At 43.4% G+C, this 27,695-nt stretch overlaps 1 protein-coding gene across 4 annotated transcripts; it reads right to left on the bottom strand.

Annotated features, from left to right (window-relative positions):
* Positions 1 to 910: 910 nt before the first annotated feature.
* THSD1 (thrombospondin type 1 domain containing 1) lies at positions 911 to 27,687 on the bottom strand. Of its 4 annotated transcripts, XM_015638993.3 has the most exons (7): positions 27,548 to 27,687; positions 22,775 to 22,891; positions 21,295 to 21,433; positions 18,086 to 18,546; positions 15,036 to 16,001; positions 7,533 to 7,691; positions 911 to 3,186 (listed from the first exon to the last, which is right to left on the bottom strand). In XM_015638993.3, exons 5-7 carry the CDS (start codon positions 15,751 to 15,753, stop codon positions 1,811 to 1,813), a joined length of 2,253 nt encoding a protein of 750 aa, XP_015494479.1. In that variant the 5' UTR covers positions 15,754 to 16,001; positions 18,086 to 18,546; positions 21,295 to 21,433; positions 22,775 to 22,891; positions 27,548 to 27,687; the 3' UTR covers positions 911 to 1,810. The 4 variants fall into 4 exon arrangements, with proteins under 4 accessions (XP_015494479.1, XP_015494458.1, XP_015494475.1 ...); XM_015638972.3 differs by lacking the exon at positions 18,086 to 18,546; XM_015638989.3 differs by lacking the exons at positions 7,533 to 7,691; positions 18,086 to 18,546.
* Between the last annotated feature and the right edge of the window lie 8 nt (positions 27,688 to 27,695).

Raw genomic sequence — 27,695 nt, 5'->3', positions numbered from 1 at the left:
TGCTGCTCTTACTTCAAAATTGCTGCTGGTTTGTGGGGGAGTGGGGGGAGGAAGAAGTGTGGGATTGGGAAATCTCTCTCTCTCTACTCAGAAAGCCAGTATTGAGAAAGATAGCAGCCTACTTCCTGAGAATGGAACCCATGCTAATTCTGCCTTCACACCCACAAGGCTGGTTAAAGGGCATGTAGGGTTGGGCTCCTTAAGGGAGAGTTGATTGAAGACTAATAGTCTACTGCCTAAACCTTTCTTCTCTTACACCAACCTCTTATTTTTTGCCCACTAGCATTCCCCTGTTGCAAAGTCACCAAAGAGACAGTACCCTAACAAATGGCAAGAAAAGTCTTGGTCATTCACAAAGGCCTGAGCTCTGCTTCTGCTGTTAATTGGGGTTTCAACCCAATTCTGAATACTTACAGCAGTAATGGCAGATTTGTGATGTCTGGCTTTAAAACACAACAAAAATAGGCCATCATGGCTTTTGTAGTTCACTGTTACTGCTCTCTGCAATACCCTGAAAGGAGGTTGTAGCAAGGTGAGGGTTGGTTGGCCCATTCTCACAGGTAACAAGTGATAGGACCAGAGGAAATGGCCTCAAGCTGTGCCAGGAGAGATTTAGATTTGATATGAGGAAAAATTTCTTCACTGAGAGTAGTCAGGCATTGGAACAGGCATCCCAAGGAAGCAGTGGCATCAGTGTCCTTGGTAGTATTCAAAAGATCTGTGGATATGGCAGCTAAGGGATATGGTTTAGTGGTGAACACAGTGGTGTTACATTAACAGTTGGACTTAATGATTTTAGAGGTCATTCCCAATGTAAATAATTCTATAAGATTCTCTGTGAATCACCAGATGTTGTCATTTTGATTTTTGTTCCCAGAACAGGTATTAATCAAATAATCTTGTTGTTTGCTGGTTTTGTTCATAATTTATTTTGAGCTTGCTGTAGTAGTATTATTGTCAATATATTTACATTTAAAAATTTTAATAAAGGAAAGGATGACTATGGAAATGATGCATAATTCAACAGTTCTCTCACTGCTTTTTACAGGTAACATGCTGTGGTAACATTTCTGTGAGGACTAAAATTTGATCATCCATTTTCTTGGCTCTCTCTGTCGCATGCCTTTTGTACTAATTTCCTGCAAATATTTGTCTATTGTTTTCTTGATATAAATATTGACAGTAAGAAAATATCAAAGTCTTGAATGATGAAAATGCCTCCTCAATTTTAAATTCACCCAGTATTCAGCATCAGTTGTTTGCACTTTGATGCAACCAGCTAGAAACTCCCCACCATATGAGCAACAATGACAAATCAACGCAGTTCACTGATCACTATCAGAAAAATGATGAAAACTTCCCACAGCTTGAGTTTTGTGTTTTCTAGATGAGAAATGATTCACTAACCAGGGCAGATGGTTGAGGGTGCTGGACAGTGGATGCATCAGTATCTCACAGTCTACCAGTACACAGTGCACAAGGTGGGAAATGTCAGTGGCATATATGATGCACAAAACATGACTGCTTTACACAATAAAATCTATTGGCTATTCCTGTGCCACACCTTACCTAACACATTCTTTCCCAGGGTACTTTGTGTGTCTTGTACACACATACAAGAAAAAAATTATATGAAAGCACTTTTCAGTAATTTGAAAGGAGTATGTTCCCACAAGCCAGACCCAGGGCATTATTCCCTCCTGCTGTGTGTGGAAGTAACATGATTCCTGCTCTTTCTTCCACCAGAAGCCAACCGATCCTGCAGATCCTCTCCCACGCACGCCACTCCTGCAGCGCCGCAATGAGTCACTCAGATCACCAGCTTCTCAATGCTCAGAGTACTTGTTTCATCCTCTTCATTTGAGCCAAAATACCCAGGGAGGTCAATCATCTGCTGCTCTGCCTCCGTTAAGCCAAAAGTAGAATTGTCATAAAAGGCAAACTCAGGGTCCAAGGGGAAGCTCTGGCACTTGTCCCTTCGATACTGGGCAGGGCTGACACTTAGGCCTCTCTGGGAATTATCTTTGCCATTTGGGCCTGTTTCTTTCCGCCACACACCTTTGGGGTTAGGTGAAGGGCCCCTCTTACTTCGGCTGGGCTCAGGCTTCTCAGCTGCCTTCTCCTGACCAGCAGGCTGGCGGTCTGTGATCAGGTCCAGCTTCCTCACTGGGGGCCCTGCCCTGTGGTGGGTCTTTGTGCCATGGCCCTGTGGTTCACACGCCAGTACAGTGCTGTGGGGCTGATCCAGCTTTTCACAAGCCGGATTAGTGTTTCTTGATTTTGGCCGTATCCTGTCCTCCAGACCCTGGTCCCATGTCCTGGTCCTGGAGTTGTAGAGAGGAGTCTGTCGGGGTGTGAGAGTGGACATGCTTCTCTCTCTGAAAGGCCTGGCCTTTTTAGTTTCATGGAAACTGGCTGTTCTTCTGAACTGTGAGTTTCTATGACAGCCCCTCTCAGGCAAGTCCACCCTGTTATCCTGGTGCTTGAAATGACCTCTTCTGACCAAGGTTTGGGTAGGGTTCATTGCAGGATTGGCCTGTGAGAATGGAAAATCCAGCCTAGAGTGAGAGCCTTCTCCCAGGAACTTGGGCTGACTGGCTGGCTGTTCCAGAAATGGAGATTTGATCTGAAATTTGTTTGCTGCTGCCTCCTCTTGGTTTTCCCCGCTCAGGGGAAGCATCATGGTGGCACCAAGAACCGTGTCCGTGAGAGGATTCTGAGAGACGTGGTACACCTTAGTGGTCTCTGTCAGGCCTTTCTTCTTCATCTCTTTCAGCTGCTGCTGTGCCAGGCGGTAGCTGAAAATTGGAGGGATTATTTTTTGGGCATTTGGCTGAAAGTTTTCACTTCCAGAGGCATCATCTTCTTGGGCAAATTGGAGGCTTCGCCTGTAAGTTAGGGGAATGTTGACAGGGGCGTCTCCCCCTTCAGCAAAGCTGTCCCGTTGCTTGTTGCCTTGGCAGATGTTCTCCTCGTCAGAGTTTTTCCGGAAGCCAGGGGAATGGACAGAGTTCCGTCGAACAGCGGTGCTGCATTTCTGAGCTCTGCAGAGCTTCCTCCAGAGGGTGATAAGAACAGTGGCAAAGATGATGAACAAACACAGTGAGATTCCTGTGATGGTAACTATATTATTTGCTTTCTGGTCCTCTCCTGGCTGAACAGAAGGTGGGGTGGGAGGCTGGACAGCTGTTAGAAAGAGCACACACATCTGTCAGAGTTGCACTGGCAGCAGCATTTTGATATTTGAGGATGGATGCTTCACTACCAAGGAAAATAAGCAATTAATACAGTACAGGAAGTTGTCTGCCATTAAAATTTGCTCATTGGAGATGACTTACTACTTGATGACTTCATACTGGCACAAGTACCTACTTACTTTAAACCAAGGCTCCCACAGACCTTTTAAATGTAATCGTTATTTTTTTCCTGCTCTGCAATTTCCATAAGGTATTCCTAAATTCCTGTAAAATGGAGGAATTCTGTTTGCCTCTCTTTATGAAGTACTTTTAGATTCTCTGTTGAAAAGCGTTGTAAAGAGGGTAAAAATAATTCAACCCAGGCTAGTACTTCAGGTATCATTTTAAAACTATTTTTGGGAGAGCTTAAGTGGGTGTGAGAATTGAAATGAGTTTGAAGAGAGAGGTAGCATCAGGACAGGCAATGTAACTTTTCTAAGCAGTCCTCTGAGGATGCTTTTACCACTGTCCGATGCCACAGTCCCAGAGGAAAAAACCTTCCCATGCCACAGCAAGCTTTCAACTGAAAGTGTCATTGCTCTTTCTCCAGCATTCTACTATTGATACCCTTCTGCTGTGGACTGGAGATGGGACTTTAAACAGGGAAGAATAGTCTGCAAACTCTTTTTCACTGAGAGGATAATTAGCCACTGGGATAGGCCCCCTAGGGAAGTCATCAAGGCCAGAATTCACAGGCTGTCTGGATGATGCTCTCAGTCATATGGTTTAGCTTTACTAGTCATGGGGGAGAAGGGAGTTGGACTCAATGATCCTTATGGGCCACTTCCAATTTGAGATATTCTATGATTCTAACCTGTAATGTGACAATCTCAAAGCTGTCCACAGCCCTGTTTAAACCTCACATTGCCCATTCCACCCCATTACAGATGGCTGAACCAATGACAAATTGGTAATTCTTTTTTTGAATGAGGTCTCAAGAATTTCAGGGGCAATCTTGAGCAGAATACAGCATGGCTGAAAGTGGATTAAATTGGTCCAGTAGCTAATTTTAGTATCTGTTAACACTACCCAAATTCTTCTGGTCAGACATCAGCTCCACAAAGCCATGAAGATTTTTTTGGAGGACAAGGCTGATGAGTTGCAGTTGACAAGAGCTGGCCATGAAGTTGCGAGTTCAAACTAAACCACTGAACAATCCTGCCCTAGTCTCTAGTTTTATCCAGAACCTTCCATCAGGCTGACAGTCAGTCAGCTGTAAGACTTGGCAGCTGCTCCTGCCTGCACCACACTGACTGTCCAGGAATAGGAAATGTGAGTGCAGAATAACAAGAACTGGACACCATGTACTTCCCGTAATTCAGGAGAACACGCATTCAACAGCAAGCTGGTAGTGCAGCTGTTAGGTGGGCAGCATGCACAAATGCACTGATGAACACAGGCCAGAAGGCCTCAGGCTGCTACAGAACAGACATGCAAGGTGCTGGGCTGGGAAGGAGATCCATTTCTCTATTTCAGGGCTACCAAACAATCCCAAATCCTCTAAAAAGTCTTGCCACTGGATTAACTTCGTGTCTCTCTGAGAGCTTGAAACCAGCTTAAAGAACAAGACAACTGCCTGCTGAATCTTATAGGAGAATCTCTAAAACTTGCATTCAGTCCAATGCCCCTGTGCCGGAGCCTGGAGCACTGCTGTTCTGGACACCTGAGCAGGGAGTGAGCAAGCTGACCTCAGGGAAGCAGGCAGAGCCAGCATTTTCTCTGTTCAGGAACACTGCAGCAGCGCAATTCATCATTTTTCATCCTTCTCTCAGTTGTGTTTGCTAATCGATATTTTCTGAATACTCCATTCTCTATTTGTAATGCACACTGTGCTGCATTGTTTGGGATACACAGTTAACAGCAAGGAACTGCAAGCTTCCAAACAGGACTGGGTCCCTATGGTTTGCTCCCTGCACCTCATTGGCCCCTGCACCATGTGCGGGCCTTGCTCATTCAGCCATTTGCTCCATCTGCTGGACTAATGACTGCAGAGTTATGCTGGAAACAGAACCTATCTGCTTCCAAAAGCTGCAGACTGCTGGAGTGGGAAGGGAGAGGGTGACACTTCCAGCTTGAGATCAGGCAGTGGATGAACACTGTAAAGACACAGTGTCAAATCACTTCTTGAGCAAGCTGAGATTCAATAGGATGAAATCATGTTTGTGGTTCTGTAAAGGAAGATGCCCCATGTGAGAGCAGGAGGATTAGAAACCATGTGCAACACAGAAGCGAGGTATTTCCTCCAGATGATCCCACAGCAATGGGTGCAGATGTAGGCTCCTTTGCATCTGTGCTCTCTATGTATTAACCTCTTTATTAACCCAGAGACCTCACTGGAACCCAGGGATTGTCCAGACCTGCTGAGTGCAACCAGACTGCCACAGGTGTGTGCACAGTCTATGCACAGGATGGTTGGAAACCATCATACACCTTTTACAGCTGCACACCTGCACGGGAGGAGACCCCTCTGAGAAGCACCAGAGGCTTGTCACCTCCAAGCATGCAAAGCAAGGTCCACACACAAACTGTTTTCAGCTCATGCTCTGCATGCAGGTAACCCCCTCCAGCAAGCTCCCTGCACCAGGAGTGCTCTCTGAGCTCAAGAGGTGGGGAGGGAAACTGGCTGGCAAGAGGCCAAACCAAATTATATACTTACAGACATACTGCTCTAGCAGATAGACAGGAGGCATGGGATAGCACAGCTCAACAGCAACTTTGGAAAATCACTAACAACCCAAATGCGTTTTGGTGGTGGCATTACTGCCCACAGCAGCCTCAGGGTCTGGCATAGAGAAGACAACTACAGCAGGGCTGGTTTAAGCTGGGGGCCCAAAGCATCTGAGTTGTTCCTCTCTGCTTTCACTCGGCTTTACTAAATAAGCAAACTCACAAGGTCAGTATTTTCAAGTAATAAAAAACATTAGACCTGTTAAAACATTCCCAGTGCTTCATGAACACTGACAACATGTAATACCTGGCTTAATGGAATATAATTTTTAGTATTTTCCATTCACCCAAACTTTTGTTAACTACAACCCATATCCTGCAGTGTTCCACAACACATTTCAGTCCTGCCTGTATATTTTTGAGGCCTTCATCCTCAGACACCTTGAAGCTGGCTCAAGCTAACACTTCCATTAAAAACATAGTCCTTCCCTCTTCCTGCTCCAGCTGCACATTCTCTCCCCCTGCTGTCCTTTTCTTTTCAATGGCACAAGCACCACAGTGGCCATGTGCTAAACAGCTCCCCACATCCCTAAACTGTCCATTTTTTAGCTGTCTCCATTCCAGTTCTACACACTGCACTTTTGCAAGCAAAAAGAAGTGCCTGCAAGCAGTCAAAGCAAGGAATAAGGCATTGGTCACTTTGTAATAGCTTAAAACATCTGTTCAATTATAGTCTGAGATCCTAGGGCCTGCACAGCTCCTGGGCATCTTTTCTTCCCCATCCCTGCCTCCTGTGGCATCTATGGGACACAAAGCCACTGGAGCTTGTAGATCTGCTTTCTGTTCTCTGTGGTCTTGGCATCAGGACACTCCTTTTCAGTAGTTTGCAAGAAGCAGAAGTTTTACACAGACTGAGCACCAGCACCCTGCTAAAAGAGGTTATGCCCCTCAACAATGGTTGTCAGCACCCAACTATGGTGCTGGCACAGCCTCATCCAGCCTCACTGAGGGTCATGTGTCTGCTGTAATCCACCTATCATCTTATAGAAGGCTCAGGTCTCCTATATCTTCACCCACTTGCCACCCACCAGCAGTTACCAACAGTTATTGATAGGCAATCAGTTGTTACCAATAGGCACGGGTTTATAAAGGCTTCCTAAAGCCTTACCTATCAGTAACAGCCAGCTTGCCCTGTCACAGGCCAGCAGCAGTGGTAGGCTGGAGGAGGGGGAGACCTGGCACTGCCACCTCAAAGAACTCACAGAACGGCAACCTCAACACCACAGGTCCAGCTGGAACCAGAATCCTTTTTTAACTGACTTTAACTTTTTAATAGGTTTCCACTGGAGTCTTGGGCTTTCACTACTGAACATGTTCTGGTAGCCCCAATATCTCTCTTTCTGGACTTCTCCACTCCCTGATCATCCCGGAGATTTTAAACTGCTTCCATTGCACCCACGGCATTCAGAAATATTATGCCTTGGAGCCCTGTCTCCGGTGTCTCACAATCAAATGCAGAGGCTCCTGGCCCCCAAATCAGTATGACTGAAAGAGAGATGGGATGTTTCCATTTTACACTTTTTCCAGGAGGAAACATGACTGGAGGAAGAGGACAGCAAAGCTACATACACACACACTCCTCCAGCGAGCACAGGGAAGTCTCCCTCGGTGATCCCGCGCAGCCTGGTTTTGCCGGCGAGGAGGTGAGGCACTCTCGGAAGCGCTCCCGGATGCCGTCCCCACAGGTGACACTGCACGGGCTCCAGGGCTGCCACCGGCTCCACGTTTCTACAAATACACAAGCTCACAGCAATGAGGAACTGTCTGTCTCCTTACCTTTAAAGACACAGCCATTTGTCTTCTTTTTGAGAAAAACAGCAGCAATAAACAACCAATGTAAACAGCAAGACAAAAAAAGCAAGTGGAATCCAGGGATGAGCCAAAGCTTCCACTTGTTTTTCTTTTTTCACCCCAGTGTCAGCCTGCAACACAGTGGTCAGTCAACTGGCAGGCAGGTTCTGCCTGGAACAACAGCAAAGGAAATGAATCCACAGATCTTTGAAGTGGGCTGGTAATTTATATATTCATCCAATTCCTGCCTGACAAACAGTGCATTTACAGCAGGATAACTTGATTGACTGAAGTACAGTTACTGCTGATATATTTATATGACTGTGACAGGATGATAAGCCTACAAGGCCTAATGAAATGGCAACATTGGTTTACTCTTTATTTTCTTCTCAGCACATAAGTATATTATTGAATCATTCATCTGACAACTTACAGCTCTCTATTGTTTTATTGCTTATGGTTAGGCAATTTACTCAAGATGAAATTTTGCGTGTTCATTTATTTATTTAAAGTGGAAGCAGACTCAGGTTCTAACACTACATTATAATTTTTTAATGTGTAATAAAATCCCTCTTTTTCTTAGACAACATCCTCATCTGAGTGATCTCCATATGTAAGCTTTAGAGCAGTGAGAACCCAAAGAGAGAAAGATGGGACCATTCCTGCCCCTATCTCCCAGGTGTGACACTGAGGCAGGGACACAACTTTAAATTCCAAACTAATGCATGAGTTCAGGCGCAATCTTAAAAGATAAACCCCCCGGGGATGCTCCTATGTGTCAGCTGACTTTGACAGAAAGAGGAATAGTAGACTACATATCTCCATTTCCCTGCTCACAGATAAAATAGAAAAACAGCTAAATATTTTTTTTTTAAAGTAGACCAGGTTAAACTTTGCTCTTCTAGATAATTTATGATGTTGCTACTGCCATCACAAGCCATGATTTTTAATTTTATTACTGCTGCTAGCATGCCCCAAGCCCTTAACCAATTTATGGTGTCAAAGCACTAGAGAGTGTTGTATGACTGATAAGGGCTTTATGATTTCAAGTATTGTTCCTAGTGTTTATTATTTTAAAATGTTTCTAACAAGAATAAATACAGCTGTGTTTCAATAAACATGAAATTGTAACTTCTTTGGGCCCTGTCCTGGACAGTTTTGTGAGCACATCAGCATTAATATGAGCAGCCTAAGAGGACCAGTGGGGCTGCCCTCCTGGTGCAGGTCCTCACCTGCACTGCAGGATGGGGCCCCAGAGTTTGAATCTATAGTCATTCAAGGTCTCATTGATGCCTTCTCAAAAAGATTTCATGGTATCATAGTATCATATATATCATAGGATCTCACAACAGTTTTCTTCATCTCAGGATCATTAAGGACTCCAGCAGTGTCCCTCACCACTGCAGAGGGGCAAGTTGAAGGACCTACCTCCTTGTAGGCCTAGAGCCTCTTTGTGTGAGCAGTTTGTTGAGTTCCTGTCAAAATTTCCAGTGCATGAGCTAACTTGTTTCCCTCTCTCCACATTTCTTGCTCCTTTAAACTTCTGTTAATTAAGGTCAGACGCAGAGCCAGATTCAGAAAGGTTCTGGTTGCCTCCAGTGTTAACACTGGTGATAGTGGAGGGTGCTCAACAGTCTCCACATTGATGCCTGTGGGTTTCAACATACAAGAATATTTAGGACGAGTAATTTCCAACACTGACGTCAAACCTAAGATGTGCCCATTGCTCCAGGACACTTTTCACTGACTTGGACATTGGCAAAAGGTATAGAGTTCCTTAGCAAAAACACTTGGGACCCATAGCTTTGGGGCTAAGAAATGTGCCCCAGACAGCAGAAGAACAAGGAATGTTCCAGCTCCCATGAAAGATGGGAGATTTAAACTCCTACATCTTGCTCTGCAATTCCCTGCAATTACCAGAATGTAAAAGAAAATGAAGCACAGTTTATTCTCCCCCAAGGAAATGAAATGATTAACCTCCATTTAAGACAAACAGATTGAAAGTGCCAGGGGAAAAACCAGAAGGTATGCACTGCAAACTAGCTCTAATAAGCGTGAGGTTTCTTCACACACAATTGAGGAATCAATTATCAATGTGAAGACGTCTAACTGATGAGTTATTTTGAAATAGCTGACAGCTGGCAGATCTGCCAACATGAAAGATAAATGCAATTAACTGTGTTAATTATTGCTCTGCATAAATTTCTCCCCTCAGATTTCCATGTTCACAAGATTTTGTGCATGCAGTGCTGTCCATCAGCAAGGGACACTCAGCATCATCCTTCCAGCCTGACACACATGACAGTCCTAAACACTTCAACCAGGCCAGTGGTGTGGAACAAAATCACTAATTACTGACAGGTTCACGTAAATATCTATGCTAGCCTAGGGAATTGCAGGATATTTTTGGAAGCTGAGATCAGTTTTTAGGTCCTGAGAATGTATTTACATACATTGTATTGGTGTTCAGACAAGAACTTGGAAAACAACCTCTCACCCTTCCATGGAAATGAAGCCTGGGTGCACAGAAATGGTGGCATGTTCCAACAGGTTACTAATTTGGACAATGAAAGGACAAGGATCCCTTTGAAGAAAGAAATCCTAGACTCTGGGAAAATTAAGAGTCTTTTCCCCACAAACAGGCATTGTTAAGAAATGGGGAGGCACAACCTAAAAATAATTTTTTCCCAGGAGCTGAGTCTGTAAAACCTGATTTATTCCTAATGTGTGGAGATGAAGCATTTACTGACACAGGAAAAGTGGACTGGGTACAAACCAGCCCTGGCATACCCAGATCACCTGCATATGCCTGTTTTAAATAAATACCCAACCTAGGTACAGATTCAGGCAGCAGAGCTAATTGGTTCCCAGACTTTCCTACCAACAAGCAGATCTGATTCACACAGTTTTATTCAGGAAGCAAAAATTTGACAGAAATTGTACATCCCTGCCTGAACTCTAGATGCTCCATTTACTCCTCTCCTCCCTTACTGACCACTTTTCTCTTCAGAATGTCTTCCCATACCTTCCTCTTTCCCTTTTCAGGCAACAGTTGCATTTATTATGCCCTGCCAACATTCCAATATTTTGTTTTGACAGCTAGCAAAAGTCAGATGAACAGAATTCATTTGTGCTGTAGGCAACTGCAAGAGACCTCACTGTAAGTCACACCAAAGTTGAAGTTGGTCTCTGGAGTGTAACTAAGAACTGGAAAAGAAAGTTAACACCAGAAATATGAAAAAAAGTGTGCCTTTTTTCTATGCTTTAGCATTACTGATTAATATTATCAGTCTTGTCCTTAATGTTTCAAGCAGGATACAGGCTAGAACATGGGATAATCTTCTAATGAGAGCAAAAGTCTCACTGCTGGGGACACTTAAATCCCAGATGAGCAAAGCACAGGATTAAGCATGGAAAAGAATGAGCCTGCAAAGCATCTGCTGCTGGGTAAGATGATCTAACAGAGTTTCCTACCTCAGACATCCCAAAAATCCAGTCAAACACTGGGGAAAAAATGAGCTGCATGTTCCTCTGTGAAACAGTGAAGAGCCCACCAAGATGAATGATGTGACTCACATCTCACTGTTAACTTTTCCACAGATTCTCCAGTTAGGATCTATACAAAACTTCACAAGTGCTGTCTCACAATTAATGGATGTATTCCCCACCTTTAATAGATATATTCATAGTCTTGGATAGCATAAGTTTTTTTGTGACACTTACTCTGAAGCTGAGTGGGCCTGGAATCAAAGAGCTGCTGACCTGGCCCACTCAGGTCTAGTGGGAGCTTTCTCCTTCCTACTCCAAGCACAAGTGAGATTCCTGTTCCAAAAAGCTGTACTAAACTTGGCCTGAGTGAGGAGTAAAGAGAGGACTGACAAAGCATCAGGAATATAACTCATGTCTGATTTATGTAAAATAGATATGGCAAAATCATCTTTTATCTCATCATCTGTGGTTTGGATGAAGATAATTTTAATGATTCAGGAACTTTGATCTTTTACAAAACAATATCTCTGCTTCATAACAATAGAGCATATGCTAAATGAAGTAAGAACTGGCTGAGTGACAGATTGGATATGCAACTGTCAACAGAAAACCATCAGAGTGAGAATGCATTTGGAGAGATTCCAAAGGGATTAGTATTAGGCTCAGTGCTTCCCTAGTTGACATGAAAATAAATATAAACCATTACTGAGAAAATATGTCACTCCTGTAATGACATAAGCAAAGAGTGCAGCTGTATGAAGCAATATAGGGTACTTGCTAACTTAGGATAATTAAAGGAAAATAGATCCTAAATCAGCAAAGTGAAAAATGTAGGAAGAAGGAATGAAAATTGCATCTCCTGCATGGTAGACTCCATACTGAAATAGCTCAAGAGGAGTATACCAGGAAAAAGTTATGGAAAATTGCATAATGCAATCAATAGAATGAAAGCAGAGGTAGGGGTAGGGAGGGTGCTACTGATCAAGCAGCATCAGTGAGAAGGATGTCAGAACACAGCACACAAAGCTGGTACCCTGGTTGTCAAATAAACATGAGTGTTTAAAATAACAGAAAGGGAGTCAAACAGAATCAGTAAATTAATCAAATCCTGAAGAAAATGCTTTCCAATTAAAGACTCAATCTTTTCAGTTTGTTAAAAAGAACACTGAGAAAATCTCGTAGATGTGAGATGACCTGGATGTGTAAATGTCTTTGTGAGGCAAAGACGGTCAAGAGGAAACAGCTATTAGAAAGCAGCAGAATAAAATTTAGTCATCAGAGGATGAAGCTAGATTAGCTTTAGTTATGAAACACACAGTTTCCCTTTTCAAATGAATAAATCAGTATTGAGAAAAAATACCAAAAAGTCTGTTTTGTGGTGTCTCCAGTAGAAGACTGGATAACTCTCTGGGAAGGGAAGGGAAATGGTAGTCAGATGAAAAGACTAGCTGTGGGGCTCAACACCAGGGTAACTGAATGAAAAATGATGGCCCACACCGCACAGAAGCCCAGACTAGAGATTTATAACCTCTCCTTGCCTTAAACTTCATTAAGTCCAAAGCAGAAATTAGGAGACTTGAGACAAACCTGTTCTGCAGCAGTTGCATGTTTTGCACAAACAGCTATCAGGGGTCTGCCATAAGCAGGGCACCTCAAGTGCCTGCAGCAGGGTGAGGGGGCTCAGGGGAGCTTCTTCAGAAGGAGCCAGCAGACTGATGGCCATCACAGACAGTGCAGGTTTGCTCTGTCATGGCTTCATGCTGATGTGCCCCTCCCAGAACACCCTGCTCCTTTCAAACACTGCCTGCAGGCTTTGAAGTCTCACAGATACAGGCACAAAGTCAGACGTGCTGCAGTCTAATTAATTTCAGGTTGACATTTTATTTACGACTACATGGTGTGGCTTCGCTTTCATCGGCTTTGTAGATGTGATACTCTTAACTTGACAGCTATTGACCTAACTCTGCTCTTCAAGAGGCATAGCCTGATTCTTTCGAATGTGGTTGTTAGGATGGGGCTACTGAGGAATCCAGGGAGACAGAGCAGACTGCAGGAAACCATTACTTAATATAGATCTCATCAATTAAAACAGTTAAATATTGGGCACAGAATCATACCTATATCATATGCTAGTGATTTATCTGTGAGGGTAATTATCTAGATCTTATCAGTGTAACATACCACCCAGGTACAGATAAAAAAGCAGAATTCTCTCTTCCTTTTTCCTTGAAAATTACCTCCATTAAGAAAATAATATGCTTTCATTTTTAGATAGACTTTCTTATACCAAATGAAGAGAGGGAGTGAGGGAGTGCCAAGAGAGAATGCAGATGGAAAGTTAAGATGAAGAGAACCACGCACTGAGTTTGGAATGTGTTGAAAATAGAGGTCATTTTTAGTACAGAGAGTTAATTAAATAGCTAACAGTTATTATAAGAATTTGTGAAGTAGCACAAAGTAAGACCACATGATGCCAGGAACCTCATTAAGGTAGGTTGTGTCTGGGACTGTGTGCCATGGAGTATGTCCTACACTCCTGGCCTCCTCATGATCCTTCTCAGATACCTGTCCATGACATGCAATGGCCATTTTTTGGCTAGAGTTCCTGCACTTTCTTTTCAGGGGAACCAAGGCAGGGAGGTGAGGAAAATGATGCACACCTTAAACCTTTCAATCCAAACTCTTTGAAGTGTGCAGTTGGAAAAGATTAATTCATTACCTATAGACACAAGCCTGCTTCAAATGAGAACATTTTCCTTTAGGCAATGCAACCTAACCCAACCCAATCCCAATTCCCTTGTGCACATACAGCCCATCCCTCTCTGTGGCTGCCTTCCACAAATGAGTGATAAGAAGGGTATTTGGCTCATCCATTTCCTCTGCCATGCCACCGTGGTTTGCAGACTGTCAAACCCTGGACTGTCACTTCTAATGCTATAGCTCTGTAACATATACATGGTTTTGGTTTCTGCCAACCAGCACTCTCTCAGACCATGCCTTATCATGCTCCAAAGGATTATATGGACCACCGACTGTTCCCAGTCGGCAGACTGTACTATTCTAATCTTTCCTATACGGAAAGGTTTGGCTATATGAATACAGCTCGTGATCTGCCAGAAAGCCTCATGGGTCAGAAAATGCACTCTGGTCTCTTCTAAGCAACAGACACAGCTCAAAACGCTGCTCAGAAAACCCACCAGCTGTCCAAATGACACAGCTGTGCCTTTCACTGTAGCCAGATCCTGACTCATCTCACCACAGTTTGTGCATCTAACAGGTAGGGCTCTAAACTTCTACACCAAATGGGTAAAGAAAGAGACACCCCTGTGAGGATTCAGCCCCAGTATGTTCAACACCCATGAATCAACCTTGCAAGATGCCCCTCAACTAAAAAGCTACACAACTACTTAATGTTGGGCCCCTGGCTTTTAGACACTTAGATACAGGTAAAACTAATCCTACCTTTAGAGTCTCCCGATCTACTGCAGTAGCTTCTTACCTCACTGAGAAGGGCAAGTTTAATTTTCAGCCTGACTAGATAGGTACATCATTCAGAATGTCCTAAATGGTTTTAGCTGGTACCTAGTGTTGACTTAGTGCAGCCTTAAACTACCACAGTGGTACTTGTTATCAAATGTCCTTGTCTATTCCTCTATATAACAGTCTATCTTGTTCCCCCTTGCATATAATATTACAAATATTTTGTCTGGTGCAGGAGACCCAAGATCATTACCCACGTTGCCTGGGAAGAGTGCTGATTTTGGCAAAAAGAGGAAAAACATCAGCACAAACCTATATTCCTTTGGATCAGAATACACTCCTTAACTCTTGCTGGAAAATAGCTTCGGTTTGAGAAGTGGAGGAGGTCAAAGCAGTATTTGTTCTTCCCCACATCAAACAAAGTGCAGTTAAATTCTGTTCTGTTGTCTCCTGGGTGAAGGATGTTTTCATACAGCCAAGTTGTTCTTTGACTCGGATGCTTGAGAGCCTCTTTATAAACAACGATTTTTCCATTGATAGAAGTGCACGGTGGAGATATTACGAAGACCTGAACCAAAGTTTTGCATGTGTCTTCTGCTGCCACAACCAGTCTGTATCCAAATTTGTGGAGGAGATCTACAGGTCCTATGGAGGCGATGATGGAATGTGTTTCTAATGATTTCAGTAACACAGTGATGTATATTTCTTGACCAATGGGTGGGCAATCAAACTCTACCCACTGGGACCTAGACAGGGGGAATCCTTTGCTAGTTCTAATGCCCAGAGTTTCATCAGAGCTTACTCTTCTGAATTCATAAAGGGTGCTGGTGAATATTACATCCAGTGAAACCACAGTCTTGTTCATGGCACATAACTGCTCATTTGTAAAAAGTCCAACCTTAAGGGAGTTCCCAAGCACCTCTGAACTCCTGTTCAAATCAATGTGAAATACAGGCCATTCCACACGGAGGGTGGACATGCTGCTTCTGCTCCACTGGGTAGCACTGCTGTTGTCACTGGGAGAGACCATTCTGAACAAGAAATCACCAGCACTCTTGAAATGGTAACACTCAAACACCACCGTCCCCTGGGACTGATTTGCTGGAAGCTGTTTTCTTGCAATTATCTCACTGGTGCTGGCATCCAGCAAAAGGATGGACACATGCTCTGCTGTCACATTACCACCACTGTAGTACTGATATTCCACAGACACTGTGTCATTGCTGAAGGCTACATGATCCGGGTGCTCCAACAGGAGATACTCCACTTCGCCGAGAACTGAAAGAAAAAGTTCCACAACAGTATTAAGAAACAGACAAGTGATCGTTCCTCTGGAAGAAAACAAATATTTTAAAAATGGATATTAAAAGTGGTTCTCAATCTGTTTCATGTGAACCAGATCACAAAAAAATGGTCCTAGCAATAGCAGTTAGACTTCAACAGCTCTATTCTGTGCAGGGATGTGATTTGGAGCAGCCCAAAATCCACTGCAGTAACACATTCAGGAAGGTAAAAACCAGTATTTTAGAGCAAACTACAAGTCACCCAAAAGATTAACAGGAAACTGAATTTATCAGAATAGATTCTCAAGCTCTTCAACTTCTTTCACTTACAGATTTTTAAACAGCACAGAGGCCAGCTGTTTTCCAGCTTCAGCCATAATTTAACAAAAAAAGGACAGTGGTTTCTTATACAGATAGATGAAAAATGTCCCCCAAGTTAAATAGAATAAGAAGTCTGCATGATGCTTTTTGAAGCCTTTTCTCTTGCTCTGTCTTATGAATCTTTCATTTTGCTCATTTGCATCGCAGACACTTGAGTGAAAGAGCTGAAAATAACAGTGATGGTGACTGCAGCACTTTTCTTGTCTCAGATGTGGTGCAACATGTCTAAATGACATCATTTCATTATAAATGGCGCAGTCTTTTCAAATTCACTTCTTGCATGACCATGTTTGTGCAAGTTGCCAAATTATCCTGAGACATGCTGTAACTAGTGATGATATCTAAAGCAATAAATTGGGAAGATCACATTTCCGTTCTTAGCTCAACTACCTTCTCTGTGTTGCTTGAACCTGAAGGATTTCAGACACAGAAAGGTTATCTGAAAAATTGGAACTGCATACATCTATTCCAGATAGAGAATGTGCTGTGAGACATCTTTATTTAATTAATTGTCTGGGGAAGGGCTTCTGAGTCTTGGATGGAAGCTGCCACGGAAGTGTAAAACTTCAGTTAAAGCAATCCTTTCATAAGTAGTATCAACTAACAATACTTTGACTTGTTAAATCTGTTACACATGTCTTAAGATTACCTCAAAGAAAGCTTTGCTGGAAAAACACTGCAACTGCCAAGGCAAGCACTCAGCAGTCAGGAGTAGCAGGACTCATCTCACATCATATTAGACGCCTACTACTCTAAGCTTCAATTTGAGTTAGTCAACTTGGATTCGCTTTCTTCTCAGCAGGAAAAATTTTCAGGAAGAAATTCATCTGACTGGATATAGACATTTACATCTGGGTGGGGTGCAGTGTGCACTAGAAAAAAAAAGAGCCTATTACTTGCCACCAGCTATAACATGTCCTTAAAACAACCAGCTCCAACCACATACATAAAGTCTGAGTAAAGGTGGCACACACAGACTTACACATACAAATCGTACCTATACTCTTACATGTATGGACTCAAGCCTTTCATTTGCATTTCCACAAGACACTGCTTCATTTGGCAGATGGACAGAGCTCATTACCAGAGGGTTCTTTTGTTCTCATTCTTCTGTTGGTGGTCCTGTGTATTATTGACTGCACACTGTCCAAAATCTGTCCTGATAACACAGAATTATTCATTTCCCCTATGGACACTTCTATTGTCCTTTTATTGTAGTGCATTAGAAATATTGACTTTTTCCTTCTAAAATCCCTGAAAAATGAGAGGAGGTCACTATTCTTGTTTAGTGTGTTAGGAACCAAGGCACATGCATGAAGGTAAAAACTGTCAAGTACCAACTAATTGTGGTGCCCTGTGAGAGCCAGGACCTGATTTCAAATACAATGGTCCTTAAGACATCCAAAGCAGGACCCCATTCATCGCAGCTGTGGTGAGCACATGGCACTGAAGCAAACCTGATCTGAACTTGGACACCCAGAAAGGAAGAGACAGACCCTAAACACCTGTGAAAAACATCTCCCTGAACTGCCCAGCAACACATTCTCCTTACTCTTCATGCTTTGGCTCCATCACGTGTGCCTGCCCATATTTTACAGTCCTGTTTCTACCACCATCTACTTTCAGTATCTCTTGGGTAATAGCCTAACTCCATTACTGTTACCACAGTTCTTCAAATTCCTGCCCTCATTTCTTTACCTTATAGCTCTTTTATCTTCTGCTCTTCCTTGGGCCTGCGATTAACTCCAGCACATTCCCACTTTCCTTGCTCGGTGCTAGCATTCCATCAGGGAGCACAGGACAACTAACTTTTGTGTCCAATAATGTTGGAGAACTCTTGCCCTGGGCTGGAGCATGCACAGTGTTGTATGGGGCTGGCAAGAAGGGCCAGCAGGAGTTGAGGCACACTTGACCCTTCAGAGAATCTCATTGCTAAGTCATCTGCAAGGATTTAGATCTGGACCGGATCTAGGCAAGTCTTTGTAACGACAGCAGAAAGCATGTCCCAGGCCACTGTGAGCACTATAACAAAGATGAAGTTCCCACAGCTGTGTTAGAGTTTCCAAGTGAAATGGCCGTAAGTTGCTGGGGTTTTGCTTCTTTGATAGTGGGCAAAATGATGAATTTCTCTATATGGTAATCAGCTAGATTCAACGTAGCTGAAACATTAAAGGAAAAGGAAATCAGACCGTGGCAAAAACCCAGCATGAAAAATTTCAATTTTAAGCTGTAAACTTACAACAAAAACAGTCAATCAATAGTAATGAAAAGCACTGATGTTTGTACCTACTGCTTTATTGTCCTTAGTCTCTTTTACAACTGTCTTGACCCTCTTGCACTGCTGCTTTTTTGGAATGGCTGAGACAAGAAGTAACACCGCTCTGTATGTTGGGAGGGAGGACAGGAGGGAGGGCAGGGGACTGGTGTCCCCTAAGTGCAGATGACTCAGGAAGTGAGGAAAGTGAACATTACTGGAAGATGCTGTTACAGCACTGCAGAGATCTGGCTGCTGCACCCAGTTCACAGCATCCTTTTCCCTTTTTCATGGTAAAAAAGAACTTTGCGCATTTGGACAGCCCACACAGCAGTTTTTCACAATGCTCTGACAGACACCAGTTAGAAGGAGGCAGCTTCCACTGCAAGCTCCTTCAGCTGCCCTCTAGCCTACTACATACCCATGACTCTGCCACATGCCAAAGCTTGGTCCCAAACAATTGGACAGCCAGTCAGGGGCATCTTTCAGTGGATTTGTATCATTTTTTTTGTTATTACAATGGTCTCCCATTGAAAGAAGTCTGGCTGTGGTACCAACAACCTGCCAGAGGAGTCTTTGTAAGAATTCACACTTTAAAAGAAAAGTCCTTGTTTTCAGTGAAGACCAAGAAGAATTACTTGAGGGTGCTATTCAGATAGTTATTTATTTTTAAGTGTTTTTAAGGCAACTTGGGTTGTGCTGTTGGCTTGTCATCCATCAGTAACACAGAGCTAAGTAGAACAAAAACATTAGTAAAACTGATAAGAAATGAGAATACAGTTTAGTTGGATGTTAGGGCTTTTTATAGCACTTCAGTAATTTTCCAGAGCATACTGGATCACTTAAAAAATAGTGTTGCATGAAACAGAATTATATAAGTGAAATAGTTATCTAAAATTGATGTACATAGTAATATTCAAATATATGAATATGCAGAACCATTTGGAAGCAATTTTCTGAATTATGGGCTGCCCTTTAACTGGAAACAAGGTAAAAGTTGATGCACCTAAAGTTTGCAGCAGAGATTTAGCTCATTAACTGCACATTGTAATTACTTGCTGTGCCACGCTCTGTAAAGTTCATGAGTAATATCTTTTACCTCTGAGTCAAGCAGCTGTGAATGTCTACAGGACTGGCTCACCTAGAACCAGTGGATACTGTAATCATTCATCTCACGTCCTGGCTCCAGTGAATTTAATACTCACCTTCACTGTATTACCTACTCAGTACAATGTATCTACCTGGGCTGGTTAGCTGTCTTATTAAAAGAAGAAATGTTACAGAAAGCCACAGACAAGGGTCTTTACTTCTGCTACAACCAAATTCATCTAAAATATGGAAATTCTAGGTTCTCTACATCTTTTAGGGATCCCTTGTCCTGCAGTAGAGATGAAAGATGCACAGAGGAATGGGTAGCATATTTACTATTCAGTCATTACTTATAATCAGATTTTCCTCACTTACACAAGGACAGCAAACTGTGTATTTGTCCATTTCTCTCTTTTGTAAGACATCATCAGCTGTTTGATGTTGTCTTGCATCAAACATCTCATTCTGTAAGTAGGGATTAACCACTCCTTTTCCCATGTTTTCCATGTTGTACTTATTTCTTCAGTGCACAGCTTAATCCTTCAGCATGGTTTGACAATGTACTGCAGCTGTCAGAACAACGCTGGCTTTTAAACAAGGAATGAAATTTTCTAAAATACACCAATTGCTTAGGAATTAAGAGTCCCATTTTCAGAATTTCTAATTTACTCTGCAATAAGAAAGTCATTTGCAAACCTACTTTCTACTTAGTATATTTTTGGAAAGGATAAGACACCATGCATATGATGCCTTCCATCTTGTAGACATATTGAAGGTTTCTGACTTGAACTTGGATGTCTAACTTCCCTCCTTGGCAGCTGATGGTGAGAAGGAGGTGCTTTTTCCTTCCACACATCTCAGTTGCAGATGGGTAAGAGCTGCTTTCAGTAAGTATGGATTTGTGCATGGACTACTCAAACAAGACTGACTGACTACCTGCCTAATTTTATGTGACTAAGATGGAATGAGTATGAACATCATCCTTTGGCTTCTCATATCAAAGGAAAGAACACCTTTGTTGTACTCAAAGGTTCTCTGGGTAGCAGCTTAGATACATCAGATGGGGGCTCACTCAGCCATAGGAGGTTGGCTGTACTGTAGATGCTCACATATGAGCCAACCACCCAGGTTCCTTTCCCTGTAATGGAGAGAAATAGGTAGTTCTGTGCACATTTCCACCCGTCCTAGTATGGCTACCTAAATCAGGCCTATCTTCCATGATATCTGTTAAATATTATGAAATATTAGTCTTACAAGAGAGCAGTTCCAGTTACTACTTCTAGCACAGACAGTCCCTTGATGCTCATGGAAATGTGTTCATTTATGCCATTTATTTCTCTGAGCTAATTTACAGCAGGAAAGGGTCCTGACACTTATCTAAAGGGGCAGTTTATGCAAGTTGCATTTTCCACCAAACTACTGAATAAGATCTAGACTAAATTCTGTGCCTATCAGTGGTGGCTTCTGTAGCATTTCATTTCTACAGATCACCTGGAAACATCACCATTCAAAACCACCTTGTGAATGCACATCACAGTTTTCCCTTGACAGCTCTAATACTCACCGTAGTCACAGAGCACTACTAACAACAGATTTGAAAAATCTTTCAACATCTGTTTCATTCTGACCAGTGAGATCCAGGGTCCTTTTACTCCTCATGTCCCTTCTCAGCTCCAAAGTGCCAGCACGTTTTCCAAGAACACCTAAAAGTTAAAAAATTACAGCTGTGTCAACTTTGCTTCAATACAAGAAGACATACCGTTAATAAGTTAAAAAAGTATTAAAAAACTATTAATTAACATTTCTCTCATTTACTTAACAATCACTAACACTGTATAAATGCATCTGAATAAGCACAGCTGCAACTCACTGTACAATACTTTTCCATCCTGAAATGCAGCTCCTGAGCCAGAACAACGAAGACAGATAACAACAATTTTATCTTTGCACTGCAGGAACTGCTGCTGTGGATATCTTATGACCGAGGCTCACAACAGCAAAATAATGAGTATTTTATACAAAATATAATGCTGAGCTTGGCACATACCAATATTGGAGATTTATTGCTGGTACACAATTCATATCCTTTGTCAGCTGCTTTCAAGTACAAAAGCAGCTCAGCAGCAAAGTGCTTTTTTTGGTCATTGAACTCCTCTGTTATTCAGGTCTAGTAATACACTTAGTGATCTTACCAGATTTATAAAAAATCTGTAAGTGCCTTTTATATTATTCTGACTGCTCAGATGGAGAAGGTGCTAACTTCCACTTTTTCCTCCATAATTTAAGTTTACATTCACTACAGCCTTTGCTGAGCCAATAGAAATAGACTTCTTTTGCCAAGTTTCCCAGTTGTATGTTCATGTGGCTTAAACTAGTCCTTATGAGTCTTGCAACAATTAGATAAAATAGGTTGAAAGCACAATGATCGCAGCAAAAAAACCAGTTTCCTTCAGAAGTGTAAGTAGGAGGGAATTAAAAAGAAATTCTACTTAGAAGCCATTTCAAAATATAATAATTGCTCTCCTGTGTTTCACAGGAGCACCTGTAGGTCAGTCACTATGCCTACCATCTCACAAACATGCAAGAAAGGTCTTGATCCATCAAGTTTGCAACCTAATTTTATGAGAGAAAGCTGGCATTGGAGCAGGCAGAAGCTAGGAGTGACCAGACTCTGGAGGATAATGATAAAACATAGGAACCAAGTACGGCAAAGATCACGTATGTCTTTAGGAATCACAAATAAGATATTTCAACAATTACACTGCTTGTCTTGTTGAACTAAGAGGCAGCAGACGTGTTACTTGAAAGCTTTTTGAACTGCTCTCTGTGCCAAGTGGCTGGAGAGAACAATTTCTAAGAAGAGACTAGCAGCACAGCCTTGCTCAGTAAAAGCCCATTACAATAATAGCTGCACATATCTGAAAGGAATAATCATCATCTGGCCCAGGAACTTGACAAGGCTCCAGAAAGCATGAGATAGGGCCAGTGATACCGCCACCACCCTCAATTTCGCTTGATACGCTGTAAATTACAGGAAGACAAACCTCGTGCCTCAGGAGAGGGGCGGCGGGGAGCCAGCCTGCCTCCAGGGACAGCCGCTCCCGAACTCCTCCGGCTGCCGGCAGCAGGCGCAGCATCACAGCAGGAACATCATCCCTTGCCTGTATCGTTATTGATCACTAATCAGTTAATCGAAACAAGGAATCAAAGCAGTCCAAAGAAGAAAAAGTAGGCTTCACTTAAAAAAAATAATTGTGATAGATGTTTTGGCCTCTAGCATTAACTGCTCAAAGAAATATCAAAGAAGATATGTGGCATTGCTGCAAACTGCTCTAAAATAAAGTGGGGGAAAATTGATTAGTGTGCCACTGTCATGATTGTGCTGGATGACTTTAACGTGTCCTTTCCATTCCTAGCTTTCCTAGACACAGATTCTTCAAATGGCTTTTACAAATACTTCTTTCAGAAAGTCACACACTGATAGATGAAATTCAAATAATCCTAATCTCAGCCTAATGAGCGACACACTGCACAGAGGAAATGAAGCTGTGGAAAGGAGAATAAATGCTCAGGAGAAAAGAAAAAAGCCTGTGTAGGAGAGCACTTTTGAGGTAGTTGCCGTACATCTTAATTTGCACATCAGTCCAACCGAGGAAAAAGCAGCGTGGTTCATGAGACAGGGTGCCAGCGGGAGGCATAGGGACCAGACCCGACTTCTCTTCCGATTCCTGCCACTGCCAGACATAATGTCAGCAAACTGCAGCGTTAGTCTGCTCCCCTCCTTTCCACCCCATCTTTCACCCTCTGTATTTATAGTAAAGACTTTTCAGGACAGAGACTCTTTCTAACCAAGCCCGTGGATGGAGCCCAGTGCCAGAGCCCTTGGCTGTTTCGGTAACACCAATCATTCGTCACACCAAAACCTCCTTCCCTCTCACCCTTCCTTCTGCCTTATCTTGACTCGCTTGGGAAAATATTCCGGCGTGCAGTGCGGGTAACACCCAAGCTAGAACTCGAGTATTTGAAACTGTACCAAAACTAACTTCCAATTAGTGAGATCTGGTACCTCTGGAAGCCTAGCCCGGGGCTACTTCACCCTCTGCACGCCTCTGCAGCAACTGGATTGCAGCGGGAGCCCTCCCACCTCGCACACACACAGCTACTTCAGGCTACCGGCTGCAGTGCAGCCCTGCCTTTGAACAAAGCTCCAATTAAAGTGCCCCATGAAGCCTCCCTGAGCTTTTGCACCTTTGCTAGCTGAATTCCAATAGCAACTCTAAATGCAAGGATTGGCAGCCCATTTCTGGTGTAGTAGTATCTCCGTACTCCTCTCTTTCTGCACAGGTTTGCTCCTCTCCCTCGCCTTCACTTTTCCTTCCTTTTGCCTCATGTCAGTTTCAGATAGGGCTTACACCTCTAAGCTCAGCTCAGAATTTTCCCCTCTCCTCTCTGTCTTCTCTAAGCAAATTTTCTTCTAGATTTCTTCTCATTTTTAGGTCTTCTTCCAAATACTCCATATATTTGCCTCCTGCTCAAATATTTTTCCTCTTCTCACACTCACATAAAATTTTGCTTTTTGAAGCAGACAGTACATTTAAATGGTTTCTACTCTATTCAGATCTACCTCAAGTTCATTAACTTAATGAGATGAAAAATGATGGAACAGAGAAGGCTATCAGACTTCAAATAATTGGCTTTTTAAATTTATTGCTCTCGTGGACAAGCATGAACTGAGGCTCCATTGTGCAAAATGCAGCAGAAGCATAGCAACATAAAAAGATGCTTTCTTCTTCTAAGAGACAGTGTAATGGTCTGATTGGAAGTGGAAGACTTCCTCTCCAAAGGGAATTTGAAATGACAGATGAGGAGGGCATAAGCCATAAAGCACTTCGGAAGTGAAGACCAAGAGGCTTGTGTGCAACGCAAATGACACGGGAGAACTTTGAGTCCGTGCTCTGCAGCAGATTTCCTGTGCTATCTTGGTCACAACTCTCAGCTTTCCTGTGGCACAGCTCTCCACTGGAGACTCTATATCCCTATCTGGTATGGGGGCTACAAGAATAAATCCTCATTAGCTGTGAGGTTTGCAGGCATCACAATGTCACAAACCATATAAGAGCTGGATGTGAAATTTGAAATTGTACTTAGAATATTTTTTGCAAATAAGTAACAGAATAGGCTATAAAACTGCCTATTACAATCACTTGCATTAATCTATTTTTAAAATGTCCCTATTTCCCTATATCATTAGAACCATAAAGTGTATTGTGATAATTTTGGTTTTACAAAAAAACCCTAAAATAAACCAAACTAACCAAACCAACTGGATTTATGATTCCTAGTATTTTTGCAGCAGTATCCAAGGCTGCAGTGCAGACACGACATTTCAGACACCAGCCACCTCTTCTGAGAGTTGTCACCTGCTGATTTAGCAGTTACCACCTTCACCAACTGCAATAGCACAGCATTCAGTGCCTACTCCCCCTGCGTTAGGGAGATGAGAGGCAAATAAGCCTTGTAGCTAAGAAAGGGCATTCGGGAATTAATCAGACACTCCATGACGAAGCATGGAGTTTAATGAGAACACAAATCCGTGGCACTCAAAACCTTTGTGCTCTGGAGCCTCATTCATGTAAAGAAAGTGCCACTGGTGGATCCCATATTTCCCACACGTACCCTCAGACCTCTTCCTCTTTGGAAATCCCCACCAAGAGCTGAGCCTTCCCCTGCCCTAGCTCCCATCCTCCTTCAGTAACAGGCTTGCCCTTGCTCATCTCTCCTCTGTCCTCCATCATCATCCTCCTGTCCTCTGTCTGGTGGGACAAAGAGAGAGCACAGCCCTGCTCTCTCCTTGTCCCATCAGCCCCACAGCTGCAGGTGAAGGTGGACACAGCCATGGCACAGAAGCCCCCCTGACTTAGGGCACATGTGAGTGCTAGGTGGGAGAAGGGCTTGGGGAAGGAGTGGGTGTGTGTGGGGGCAGTATGGTGTCAGGCTGAGGAGGGATCCTCTTGGAACCAACCTGCCCCTGCCCCAAGCATTGCCCCTGGCAGCAGCACCTACTCCAGGCACCTCTGACGGACCCAGCAACCAGCCAGGGTCTGGATATTTATTGGAACTGCGGAGAAAAAAAAATCCTTTATAGCTGTTCACTAGTAAACATTTTTCAGTTGTATTTGCAACCCAAAATCTGCACAGTTCTGACGGCATAATAGTCTACAGACAGAAAAGCCTGAAAGTCCCTAAATCCTCCCCACATTTCACAAGCAGCACTAACAGCAAAATGAAATGCTTATCTGCGGCATTTCCTCAAATTTAAGGTTTTCTTCATATTTTATCTGTATGTTGGAAAAAAGATTAATTATTTTCAACCATCATGTGCTTATTGCAATGGGATTAGGTAGCTATTGAAATGTTACCACCTGCTGGGAATTTCAGAACCTCCCATATAATCTCTCCACTTTGACAGTAAAGAGAGAATACCTCAACTATGCATCACATTTTATCAAAATCTAATCACTGCTGACCAGCCAGAGTGGTCAGGGCCAAAAATATGCCACTTCTCGGAAGATATTGAGTTTAGCCAGGAAAGTGTCTATGTGATGTCTGCCACAGCAGGAGGCTGGAGCTGACATCCTCAAAGGCATCTTTCAGGCTTATTTACACATCCAACAATTTTACATTGTTATCAGATAATGACTTTATTAAAATTATTCATCTAAATTCACTAGGCTGAAACTGACAGCACCAGATCCTGCATGTGCAAGAAATAAACAATAATTAGCTGGTAAAGCGTATTTTCATTAATACTTGGAATCAAGTCTCACAAAATCCTGGTATTTCTCAGCTCCTTTTGATATTGACATAGCAATTCAAGAGCAAGCTGGCCAGCAACATCTGTCCTTTGAAACCGAAGGGCTTACAATAGACATAGCATAGGGATTATATTTACTGTGAAAATATGTTTATTAAGCATAAAGAAATTTGGGAAGGTGTTCGAGCAATAATAAGTAAAGAATGCAAAGAATTAAATACATTAGATGAGAGCTTATAGTATAAGGGAAGGAATACAGTCATCCATTCTTTCCTTCCTCCTTCAGAGTTTCTTTAAAATATATATATACTGCCCACTGTTCCTCAAATTCCCCTTTTGGTGGAGTTTATAATGAAGCTCATCGTATGGAGAACATAGATGGCACAGCTATTTATGTACTTCTGATACAATCAGAAGTTTAATACAGAAGCAGGTCCATAATACCATGAAGTATCAGCATTAGAAAGAGAATTGGGAAGCTGTCTCCTACACTTTGCACTGAGCTTGCCGTGTACTCACACGGTTTTGACCGCTCTAGTGACTGATATAAAGTAGAAATCACCAACCATGTTTAAAACCACTAAAATTATTCCTACCTATTAGGGACTCGGGTGAAGAACCCGGGCAGTCGCTCCCGGTGCCGATGCTCCCGGCACTTCGAGAGCGCTGGAGCACCGTGGCTCCGGGCGGGACGGCCGCTGCCTCCGGGGCAGAGGCGACCACAGAGAATACCCGGGCAGGGGCAAACCCGGGACCTGCCGGCACACGGGTGTTTTACAACACCTCCAGGACCGCGCGTCACGGCGATCACGGCGCGATCCCGCCGCACCGCTCGATCCGACCGACGGCTCTCCCCGCCCGTGACCGCCGGCTCCGCGCCGACGGCCGCCCCCCGGCCCGGGGCAGCCCGGACTCCTCACCGCCCCATCCCTCGGCACCCAGCGACCCGCCCGCGCCCCGGGACCCCCGGGCTCGGCTCCCCCTCTGCCCGCCCCGCGCTCACCTCCACGCCGCGGGCGGAGCGGCCGGCGAGTCGGGGATAGAGCGCGGTCGTTCCCGTGGAGGAGACGCCGCCGGCGCTTCCCGGGGCGGCGGGCGGGCGCTCACTGCCCGGCGGCGGCGGCGGCAGGAGGGTTAAATGGCGGCTGCGG

The sequence above is a fragment of the Parus major genome, chromosome 1, assembly GCF_001522545.3.
Source record: "Parus major isolate Abel chromosome 1, Parus_major1.1, whole genome shotgun sequence".
In the NCBI taxonomy this organism is placed as follows: domain Eukaryota; kingdom Metazoa; phylum Chordata; class Aves; order Passeriformes; family Paridae; genus Parus; species Parus major.
Note: the sequence above shows the minus strand (reverse complement) of the source record. Positions and strands in the feature narration are given on the sequence as shown.

Bases quoted from the DNA above. Each gene is read 5' to 3' on its own strand.
- THSD1 (XM_015638972.3), bottom strand. From the start codon at position 21,352: ATGAAACAGATGTTGAAAGATTTTTCAAATCTGTTGTTAGTAGTGCTC. The intron at 7,692-15,035 runs GTTTGTGCTGAT...GTGTATTTGTAG, and splicing joins TCTGATCCAAAGGAATATAG to AAACGTGGAGCCGGTGGCAG. The intron at 3,187-7,532 runs GTATGTAGCTTT...TCTTTCTAACAG, and splicing joins CTCGCTGGAGGAGTGTGTGT to CTGTCCAGCCTCCCACCCCA.